At 40.1% G+C, this 12,214-nt stretch overlaps 1 protein-coding gene across 1 annotated transcript in view; it reads left to right on the forward strand.

Annotated features, from left to right (window-relative positions):
• LOC100565784 (solute carrier family 12 member 9) overlaps positions 1–12,214 on the forward strand; it is a 170,614-nt gene that overhangs the window by 60,222 nt on the left and 98,178 nt on the right. Inside the window, exon 7 of the mRNA XM_003225491.4 lies at positions 3,982–4,139. Coding sequence (XP_003225539.1) covers positions 3,982–4,139 — 158 coding nt within the window. The remainder of the gene's footprint in view (positions 1–3,981; positions 4,140–12,214) is intronic.

A 12,214-nucleotide genomic window follows, 5' to 3' on the forward strand; every position in this document is an offset into this window, starting at 1 on the left:
CCAAGCTATTCTGTGATCAAATCTTTCCATGTTGATTCAGGATCTTCTTCTTCTATTACTACTACTACTACTACTACAACTACTGACAGCTTCTCTTGGCTTCATCAAGAAGTGGTTGAGTGCCTTGTTCTTAAAGGGCTGCATCCTTGGTTTAAATCTTTCCAAGCTATTCTGAGAGCAAATCTTTCCAAGTTGATTCAGGATCTACTACTACTACTACTACTACTACTAACAGCTTCTCTTGGTTTCATCAAGAAGTGGTTGAGTGCCTTGTTCTTAAAGGGATGCATCCTTGGTCCAAATCTTTCCAAGCTATTCTGGGATCAAATCTTTCCAAGTCGATTCAGGATGTCAACTTGCAAATTTGCAATCCATACATCTAGCAGGGTATATGCATCAGATCTTATATTTTAACATCTGGACCAACACTTATGTCCTGCATATATTCAGTTCCTTCCAGTGGAACACTAGGAAAGCAGCTTGCTCCAGCTTCTACTTGACTACCTTCCAGCAATTTTAGGGGGGCAACTATGGCTGCTTGACTTCCCTGCCATCCTATGGCCATTGTTTAGAGTCCAGGGTACTAAGAAGAACCCTGTGGAAAAAGCAGTTCCTCTGCCGTTGCTATTATCTGCCATCCTGATCTCCGTTTCCCCAGCGCAGATGGATTTGTCAGAAATTGCTCTTGCAATGAAGTACGCTCAGTGTTTCCACTGCCCTGATGTGCTGCTATATAAATAACATTAATATAATAAGATATTTTATGAGTGTAATTTAAAAGGCACCCTGAGCGGCATGGTATAAATGACTGGGAAAAGACTTGGTAAACCTGCAAATAACTCATTACTGTTCTTGTTTTTCTTCTTGATATTTCAGGCCTTTATAACTTGGCTTTATTAAGATGCTGGAAAAACAAATTATTAAAAACAATACACTAAAAACACACACACACAAACCTATTATTATTATTATTATTATTATTATTATTATTATTATTATTATTATTATTATTTTATTATGACACAGCAAACAAGCTAGATATGCTGGATTTCGTATCACAAAATCACAAGTCGAACACTTCCCAAGTGTCTAGGACTGTGTGATGTATTTTCGGATGATGCGTGCAGATCCCAGTAGGGTGGCCTTTTGCAGTTGGCAGATCGTGATTTTGTCAATGTCTATTATTTCCAAATGCCGGCTGAGATCTTTTGGCACAGCACTCAATGTGCCCATCACCACCGGGACCACCTGCACTGGTTTCTGCCAGAGTCTTTGAAGTTCAATCTTGAGGTCCTGATAGCGGCTGAGTTTTTCCTGTTGTTTTTTGTCAATGCGACTGTCACCTGGGGTGACAACATCAATTATTATTATTGTTGTTGTTGTTGTTATTATTTACACAAAGACAGAGTACGACACAGCAAATGAGATATATATGATGGATTTCGTATCACAAAATCACAAGTCGAACACTTCCCAAGTGTTTAGGACTGTGATGTCTTCTTCTTCTTCTTCTTCTTATTATTATTATTATTATTATTGTGAGCCATCCACATACGCTGGGGTTAGAGGCACAAGACCCCCACAAAAACCGAAAACTATTAATTAAAAATGGCAAAGATGTAATTTCGGTTTTGCATGGCAGAAGGTGATATTTCAAGGTTTGTAATTGAGAAACGTGACCTTTCGGGAGTTCTGTTTCTTCCATTCCCGGAGCCGTGCCGTGAGTTGGAGCACGGAGGACATACTTCCTTGAGTACCCAGGTGCTCAAAAACTCCATCTCCTGTCCTTAAACACTGAGCACCGTTCTGGAAGTCCGTGGGATGTGGTTCCTGCTGCAAAGCCTTATGTGTGATGCATGGGGGGGATGCTTAATTAAGATGATCAATTTGGGGCTAATTACCTATTAATTGCCAAAAGTTACTGGCATGGATAGGCCAGCTTGATTTATCTCCCACCTGTTCACTGCCTCTTGTTAAAATCCAATTAAGGCCTGGCCATTTGTATTGTTTAATGTGTTAGCAAAAGTCCTGCCTCCCTTGCCTATTATTTCCTTTATTGAATTTGGTTGACTCTACCCACCTGCCAGCAGACTTCATCAGCCGCTGCTGCTGCCTTGTAAAACCCAACAAGTGACTCCAAACTGATCAATAGTTTGTTAAATATAGCTCCTGCATTAAGATGCTAAGTACGAGGGTTGAATGAAAAGTAATGCCTCCATCTTCGTAACTCCTCATCTGATGGCAGTCGTGGTATGTGGCAGGTCCTGGTTTGTTCAGTAGACTCTCCTCTACAGTTAGTTCCATTTGGCGGGAAGCCTTAGCATTGAACGGTTGTGTTGTTAAAGGGTGAAGTATGGAACCCTGCACAGATGGTTGGTCAATGCAACTTAAGCAACGTGCAGTCATTGAATTCTTGACATCAGAAGGTGTCATCCCAAAGAAAATTCATCAGAGAATGCAAGCTGTTTATGGTGATTGTGTTGATGTGAGTACTGTGCATTGTTGGGCAAGTAAGTTTAAAGATGTCGAGGTGGGAACATCTGACTTGTGTGACAAAGAGTTGGACGTCCTGTGACAGCAACCACCGAGATTCACAAGCAAAAGGTTGACAGATTGATTCAGGACGATCGTTGTATCACTCAGATAGAAATTTCAATCATAATCGGCATTTCACAAGAATGTGTAGGTCACATTATTGCTTTGCTTGGCTATCAGAAGATCTGTGCACGATGGGAACTGTGAGACGCTGGTTGAGGAAACAGAGTGTCAACTTCTTTCATGATGGCTTCAGAAAACTTGGTAGAAATTTATCCAATTGTCTGGTGATTATGTGGAAAATTGAATAGTGGTAGTTAAAGAGCACATTCTAAGGATTATTTCTGCATTTAATTTATTAAAATATTCCCATTCAAATCCAAGTAATGAAGGTGAAGGCATTACTTTTCATTCAGCCCTCGTAGCCTCCTTACCTGATGAGCAGATGATCAGAGTTTGGAATAGTTCCTTTTGGGAGGATTCATAACTCCCAGCATCCCCCAGACAACTACCTAAGCAGGTCAAGGGATTCTGGAGTCCTAAAAAGTAATAATTCCTAGTATTGCTGCAAGCTTAGTCAGAAAAAATCTAATGCATAGGTATATGAAGGGTGAGACTTGACTTGAAAACAGTTCATCTGACATAGACCTAAAACTCTTAGTAGACCACAAGCTGAACATGAGTCAATAGTATGATGCAGCATCTAAAAAAGCCAATGCAATTCAAGGCTGTATTAATAGGAATATAGTATGTAGATCAGGCATGGGCAAATTTTGGCTTCAACTCCAAAACACCTGGAGGGGCCGAAGTTCACCCTAGCCTGGTGTAGATTGAGGTAAGTTATAGTCTCTCTATTTATGTCTGCATTGGTCAGATCTCCCTTGGAATAACTCTGTGTCCAGTTCTGGGCACCACAATTCAAGAGGGAACGTGTCCAGAGGGTGACCAGAATGATCAAAGGCCTTGCAACCATGAATCCCTTAAGGCAGTGGTTCTCAACCTGTTGGTGTCCAGATGTTTTGGCCTACAACTCCCTGAAATCCCAGCCAGTTTACCAGCTGTTAAGATTTCTGGAAGTTGAAGGCCAAAACATCTGGGGACCCATAGGTTGAGAACCACTGCCTTAAGGAATTGTTTAGCTTGGAGAAAGGAAGGTTGAGAGGAGACATGATAGCCACGTTGAAGTGCTTGAAAGGGTGTCATATTGGGGATGGGCAAGCTTGTTTGATGCTGTTCCATGGACCAGGATTCTAACTCCAAAGACAGAAATTCCACCAATACTGCCTTGGAGTATGGTGGACTCTTCTTCTCTGCTGGTTGGATGGATGGCAGAGGCTGGCAGATGTGTCAGGAGGGCTTTGATTCCCACATGGCAGAATGGGACTGGACCAAATGGCTCTTGAGTTCTCTTCCAACTCAATGGTTCTGTTGTCATTCTTTCTTCAGGCTCCTCCTCCAGCGAGACTACAGCTTCCTGCGGGACATCAACATCTGGCCCCCCTTTGTCATCATTGGTGTCTATTGCTCCACTCTCTCGGCCGCCATGAGCAACCTGATTGGGGCCTCCAGGATCCTCTATGCTTTGGCCAAGGACGATCTTTTTGGTGAGTGACCCTTGGCCACCTAAGCCTGCTTCTGCTTTCCTGTCTCAGGGCCCAAGAGATGCCCTAGCAAGATGTAACTTTGAAGAACATACATTTTTCATTCTTCCTTTTAGAAGGTCTGAATGTGCCTTAAGATCAACCAAGGACTTTATCACGCAAGCAAATTGGCATTGAAGTTGGCCCATCACATTGTGTGCATCCTGCTCTTGGTCTATCTCCTTGTGATTCTTCCATCCCTAACTGTTGGTGGGTCAATAGTTTGCAATTTTGCAAAATTTCCAGCACCTACTTTGGCACCCAGTGGTGCAGCAGGTTAAACCACTGAGCTGCTGAACTTGCTGACTGAAAGATCAGTGGTTTGAATCCAGGGAGCAGGGTGAGCCCCCGCTTTTAGCCCCAGCTTCTGTCAATCTACTTTAAAAATTCCAATAAAAAGTATGGTTGAAGTGGAATATCTAGGTCCACTTCCTCCATACCTTTTATTGGAACTTTTAAAGTACCGTATATACTCGAGTATAAACCGACCCGAATATAAACCGAGGCACCTAATTTTACCACAAAAAACAACAACTGGGAAAACATTGACTCCAGTATAAGCCGAGGGTGGTAAATTTCAGAAATAAAAATAGATACCAATAAAATTACATTAATTGAGGTATCAGTGGTTTAAATGTTTTTGAATATTTACATAAAGCTCAAATTTAAGATAAGACTGTCCAACTCTGATCTAATCATTCTTCTCATCTTCTTCAATGTAAATGCCATTATGTATCCTTTTAATAATAATAGAGTAAAATAATACATGTAATAATAAATAGAGTAAAATAATAAATACAATAATTTATTATTTATTTATTTACAGCATTTATATTCCGCCTTCTCACCCCGAAGGGGACTCAGGGCGGATCACATTACACATATAGGCAAGCATTCAATGCCTTTTAACATAGAACAAAGACAAACAAACATAGGCTCTGAGCGGGCCTCGAACTCATGACCTCCTGGTCAGAGTGATTCATTGCAGTGATTCATTGCAGCTGCTCTCCAGCCTGCGCCACAGCCCAAGCCCAAACATCTGGGGACCCCAGATACCATAATAATGGTAATAAGATCAGAGTGAAATAATAAATGTATTATTAATAATAAAAAATAAGTAAAATAAATGTAATAGTAGCAACAATAATAGAGAAAAATAATAAATGTAATAATACAAATAATAATAGAGAAAAATAATAAATGTACCATATATTCTCGAGTATGAGCTGACCCAAATATAAACCAACCAGGACCCTCACCCGAGTATAAGCCGAGGGAGGCTTTTTCAGTCTTAAAAAAAGGGCTGAAAAACTAGGCTTATACTCGAGTATATGCAGTATATGTAAGAAGAATATGGAGCATGGTACAGTGGGTTAAACTGCTGAGCTGCTGAACTTGCTAACCTAAAGGTTGGCAGTTTGAATCCTGGAGTGGGGTGAGCTTCCGCTGTTAGCCCCAACTTCTGCCAACCTAGCAGTTTGAAAACATGCAAATGCGAGTAGATCAATAGATACTGCTCTGGCGGGAAGGTAACAGTGCTCCATGCAGTCATGCCGGCCACATGACCTTGGAGGTGTCTATGGACAACGCCGGCTCTTCGGCTTAGAAATGGAGATGAGCACCAACCCCCAGAGTTGGACACGACTAGACTTAATGTCAGGGGAAAACCTTTACCTTTATTACTTTGGTGTAATGAGTAATGACAGAGAAATGACACCAGCCATACTTGGCAGGGGGTTGGACTAGATGGCCTATGTGGTCTCTTCCAACTCTATTATTCTATGATTCTATGATGGGGATTCTCTTCCTCTCCTCCAACCCTCCTTGATGTCCCCAAGGTGGCTGTTTTCCTTTTGTTTTATATTATACTAGCTGTGCCTGGCCACACGTTGCTATGGCAAAGTATGGTGAAATAAAGTATTGAGGAATTGGTGGTAGTTAAGGTAAAGGGTAAAGGTTTTTCCCTGACATTAAGTCCATTATAAATGAGTTATATAGCTGTGTGGAAGGGCCTTGAGTCTACACTGCCATATAATCCAGTTAAAATCAGATAATCTGTATGTTATAGGCAGTGTGGAAGAGGCCTAAGTGAGGCCTAACTCTGCCTGTCCCCTGGGCTGAGTGGGTTGCTAGGAGACCAAGCTTAGCCTTCTAACTGGCAGCAATTGGATAAAAACAATTATTCCTCTCCCTCTAATTAGGACTTTATTTTTCTTTTCTTTTTGTTATATGAATGTAGAGGCATGGATGAGGGGTTGTGCTGCCAAGTTTAGTGTTTCTGGGATGTGTAGTTTTGTTGTTTTGTCCTAGGCCGAAATTTCATTACCTTTTTATATATATATATAGATAAAATTATATTTAAAAAGTGGGATTGCACAATTAAAAAGAAACAGTCGCACTGTGGGAAGGCAAGGATACTTGGGTGTGTGGAAGTAATAATATGGGACTGCAAATTGGCCCAATTGAAGAGAGGTGTGTGATACTGAAGGTGCTTAACCCAGTAAGTATGTGCTGTCAATGATAGTGCAATTGTAGTGGGTTCATGCCCTAAAGTCCTTAGCTGCTGTCTTGGTCTGGGGATGCACTTCTAACATCCAGGTAGTTGTATGTTGTATACGAGGGCTATCCACAAAGTAGGTTACGTTTTGGATTTTAAAAAGGACAAAGTATAGGAGAAATCATTTACCATATGTAGCTGAAAGACACATTCCAATACTACAATCTCATGTAATCCCCATTGAAATCTAGGCATGTTTCATATAGATAAATGAGTTTGAAAAGTACTGCTCCAGTAAATTCCCCGCTTGTGTCCTCAGCTCTTCCCCCTTCTCCCTTCCTGCAGCGTAGCCAAAACGCTGCGCTGCCAGCCCTATTGTTGGAAACAGAGGAGAGAGGCGGCAAATTTACTGGGGCAGACCTTTTCAAACTCATTTATCTATATGAAACATGCCTAGATTTCAATGGGGATTACATGAGATTGTAGTATTGGAATGTGCCTTTCAGCTGCATATGGTAAATGATTTCTCCTATATTTTGTCCTTTTTAAAATCCAAAACGTAACCTACTTTGTGGATAGCCCTCGTAGAATGTTGTATAGAAAACAGAATTTTATCATATGTAATCCAGGCATGGGCAAACTTGGGCCCTCCAGGTGTTTTGGACTTCAACTCTCACAATTCCTAACAGCAGCTAGGCTGTTAGGAATTGTGGGAGTTGAAGTCCAAAACTCCCGGAGGACCAAAGTTTGCCCATGCCTGTTATAACCTACTTCCCTGTCTTTTTGCTCTAATCAATTGCCTAATTTTATTAGTAATAGTCATATCTTCCCCTAGTCATTCATCCAGAATCTCGCTTGATCTCAGCGTGGTTTTAATTTGCTTTTGCTCTGGCACATATCGCTGACAAATGGTATCCCTGCAGCCTCAAACAAATTCTCTTTTTATTTTTCCTCCCTCTAATCTTACTTTGTATGTTAATTTTTCAGATAAAGCTATGGCCCATATTCTATTTAATCTATTCTGTATTGATAAATTCTCTAATTTTTGCCATACTTTGACTGTCTCCATCCTTGCATTCTTTACACGGGAGATTCTCTCTCTCTTTTTTTTTAATAAGGCGATAAGAAGGAATGCCCTACTAAAATGGACTTTTTGGCCTATTATTCGGCTTATCCAAGTTCCCAAAACTTTGGTATCTTTGGACATAATGGCCACACATGGTTCCAATCTCCTAACGTTCTGCATCTTCTCCAGCACAATTTTGCTATTTCATTCTTGAACCTATGTGTCAGAACCCTGGCAGCAGAGCACCAATAACCTTACACAGAGGCCAGTCTCTATCTAATATCTTTATTAAAGAAATATATAAAATCAATAAAAACAAGTGAAGAATATAGCTCAGAAGCAGACCTTTCAAATGAGGTCAAATATAGTCCAAAAATGTATAGTCCAATAAATGGTATTAGAGTTCAAAGTTTTAATCCACTTGACCGAAACACACACTTTGCCAAGCAATAGTGTGGGGAAATAACAGAGTCTTAGAGTCCAATGAAGCTTGACAACAAGGCTGGAAATAAACTTGATTCTTGGCTAGATCCGTGACTGGAGACAAGGCAAACATGAAGCATGAAACAGAGTCCGTGGTAAAACCGTGAGACAGGGCAAGGCTTGAAGCTTGATCCGGAAAGCAAGGAACTGGGATTACGAAGTCCACACACGATCTCTCTCCTCAAGCTGATCAATTGACTCCGCAAAGAATCCCTCGCGCCAAACACCTATATTGGGTCTCGTTTTCCCGCCAACAGAACTCTTTCCCTAGAGAAGGAGAAGCGAAACCCAACTCTGTCCAGATGCATGACTCCTTAGAATTTCCCAAGGGAAGCAGACCTAATCAGCCATTTGTTTGGCAGCGATTCTTAGACTTCTCCGATTAGCTTCCCTGACTCCCCTTTCTCTAGAATAAATTTCCTTCCTGGGAAACGGAGGGGAGTTCTGCCCAAGGCCTGTTTGGCTGAATTCTTGTGGGCAAACATCAACATCCTGCAGGTGAAGAGACTCCAGTTCTTGTTGAACCGGCGAAAACCCCATGTTTTCATCTTCATCTGCCACAATAGTACTAGGAACAGGACTACAAGGCCCATGAGTCATCACACTATGCAACTTGAGAAGACTATTTTATTCATTTATTCATCATGCAAGAAGCTAATTGAGGCTACAGTTATAATATAGGACTCAAGCGAGTGCTGAGTGCATTCTACGAATATTGTGAGAAAAATCAGCTAAAGATAAACTACAGTAAAACCAAAATCATGATTTTCTCAAAAAAGCGAGCCAGACATAACTGGTATATAGGAGAAAACTTAATACTTATTTATTTATTTATTTATTTATTTATTATTTACAGTATTTATATTCCGCCCTTCTCACCCCGAAGGGGAATCAGGGTGGATTACAATGAACACATATATGGCAAACATTCAGTGCCAACAGACAAACAACATACAGTATAGGCAGACACAGAGGCATTTAACATTTTTTTCCAGCTTCACAATTCCGGCCACAGGGAGAGCTGTTGCTTCACCGTCCACTAGTGGCTGTACTTCCTCATTCCTTTCCTCGTGGTTTCCTGGCAGTTTTTATGATGTTTCAAATTAGTTAAACTAGCCTCCCGCATAAAGCATATCTAAATTTCCCTACTTGACAGATGCAACTGTCATTCGGGGCTGCATAGGTCAACACCAAGCCGGGCTATTTAATGGTCAATACAACAAGTATTTAATACAACAAGTTTCTTCCTTTAAACACCTGGGGGTGACCTTTCAGGCCTCAGGTTCCTGGGGATGTCATCAAAAAATGGCAATACAAAATGCTTTATCCAGTAGTAAAGCTGTAATACACTTTTTCTACACAAAAGGTGGTCAATATATCCCCGCTGCAATAAAGGTTTTCCAAACAAAGGTAACAGCCCAGCTTCTTTATGCAATTCCTGTTTGGATCACAGGCTTCTCATCTAAAGCTGAACAAGTTCAATCAGGGTTCCTTAGAAAACTGTTTGCTGTCCCCAATTGTGTTCCATCTGCTGTTTTAAGACTTGAATCAGGAACAGCCTCATTGGAATCAACAGCGTGGAGAAGGGCCCTAGGATATTGGATTGAGAGGATATTCAAAGGACCTGAAGCGGGATATACATATTTGATTCAAAAAGACATCTTCAAATCCCACCAAATCAAAGCATTAAATGAGAAGTTTAGGCAATTGGGGCTTTCAGAGAATATACTGAGGGGTTTTGAGTATAAAAAGACTGTGAAGATCTTAGCAGAGCGAATTAGTGACATAGACAAACAGACCTCAATGACTCGGGCGCGCTCCACATGCTCCCCATTGACTCTAGGCCTAACATTTAATTCTATGGGAGGTGCTAAATATCTAGAAAACTTAAATATACCAAAATTTCGCCTTGCTTTTAGCTGGGCCAGATTCAATGCACTCAAATCAGCCATACTAGAGGGTAGATACAAAGGCACTAAATACGAACACAGAGCATGCCCTTGCGGGGAGAGTAATGTCGAAACTGTAATACATGTACTTTTTATTTGTACAATTTACAAAGATGATAGTGAATGACTGAGGATAGTGAATGACTGAGGATGGTGCAATATCGCTGCCTTGCAGCGTTTTAATTTTTGTATACTTTTTATCATGTTTTATCATGTTTTAATTGTTTTGTTTTATAGTATACTAGCTGTGCCCGGCCACGCGTTGCTGTGGCAAAGTGGTGGTGGTATTGGTTAAAAATTGTTGTGTAATTTTTATTTGACGTTATTTGTATTTTTTTGATTAATTTTATTGCAAGTTATCTTTTTATTTATTATATTTTATTATTTTCTTGTATTATTTTTAGTTATTTTCTGTTATTATAGTATTTTATTGTATTAATCTTTTAGTGTTTTTAATTCTTTTTTAGTGTTTTTTATTATTTTTTATTGGGTTGCTAGGAGACCAAGTTGGAGGAGCTTAGCCTTCTAACTGGCAGCAATTGGATAAAAGCAGTTATTCCTCTCCCTCTAATTAGGACTTTATTTTTCTTTTCTTTTTGTTGTATCAACCTAGAGGCGTGGATGATGGGTTGTGTTGTCAAATTTCGAGGTTGGGGGGCCTGTAGTTTTGTTGTTTTGTGGGTCGCCGTGATGCCATCACTCTTTTATATATATAGATTTGTTGCTGGCCCTCGTGGCAGAATGTAAGCCGCTCTGAGTCCCCTCGGGGAGAAGGGCGGGGTATAAATGCATGCAATAAATAATAAAATAATAAATAGATTAAGGTTAATATCCCCTCTACTCACTAAATGGCCAGGAAGAACCCCAAATTTACTGTCTGATCTTGACAAAAGGGTAACGGAGCAGGTGGCTAAATTTCTCTTTTCAGCAGCAAAAAGCCGTAAGTGCTTCATGAAAAATCTGTAAGTGTTGAGAGCATAACAAAGAGTACCTAGGGGACGGTTTACTAATCTGTAATCAGTTTTTGTTTTAGATTATAAAGATAGTCAAATAACCAATAGAGATTGGATATACTTGTTATTAACCATAAACCAAATGCAATGTCATAAATTACTCAAATGCTGTATTTCATCATTGTATTGTAACTTGATCCTAGCCAATGGTTTGTTGACCAAAATAAAGGCTACTGATTGACTGAGTTATAATGCATTTTTTTTTTAAAAGGCAGATTGGCTCTGCATTTTGTGGTGCCAAAGTGCAGTCTGTTCAGTGCCTTTCAAGTTGCCCAGTCTTCTGTGTGCCCAGAAAGAAGTTTCTCATCCGGTAACAGTCACTGATTGAGATTCTGGATTTTTGCCTGCCACTTTTGGACTCTTGCTTGCTGAGGTGTTCCTGTGATTATCTCTGTAGATCTTAGAAAGCTGTTTCTTGATTTAAGACATTGAAATGTTGGCTGATATCCAAACAGAGGATGGGCTGGAGATGTCACTGCCTCGATTCTTTCATTACTGGTTTCTACATCCCGACGGATGTCAGTGGTGCAATACCGGCTAAATAGTATAATTTCTCCGGTGGTGTAGGGCATAGACATCCTGTGATAATGCAGCATGTCTCTAAGAGCCACATCCACTATTTTAACATGGTGAGATGTAATCCACACCAGGCATGAGTATTTAGCAGCATGCAACCAAACAAATCTGGGAGGATAATAATGCCATATTTGCTATCCTTTCAGCAGCAGAGAAAGAAAACCTTTCTTTTCAGTCAGGCCTTTTAAAGAAGAAAGCCCAGAGGGTGCTGTCTTTTGTGCAGCTTAATGGGTTTTTAATTGTTTTATTAGTTTTAATTGTGCATTTTTAATAATCCTATATTTATTTATGTTTTGATATTTATACACTTTAGGTTTTAATTTACACATGGTTATGATTTTTAATGGTAGCTATTTCGAGTATCCTTTGGGACAGAAAAGGCAGGATATAAATACTAACAGTAATACTAATAATATTTGCAAGTATGCTACTCTCAGGGCTGATAATAATAATAA

The sequence above is a fragment of the Anolis carolinensis genome, chromosome 3, assembly GCF_035594765.1.
Source record: "Anolis carolinensis isolate JA03-04 chromosome 3, rAnoCar3.1.pri, whole genome shotgun sequence".
NCBI lineage: Eukaryota > Metazoa > Chordata > Lepidosauria > Squamata > Dactyloidae > Anolis > Anolis carolinensis.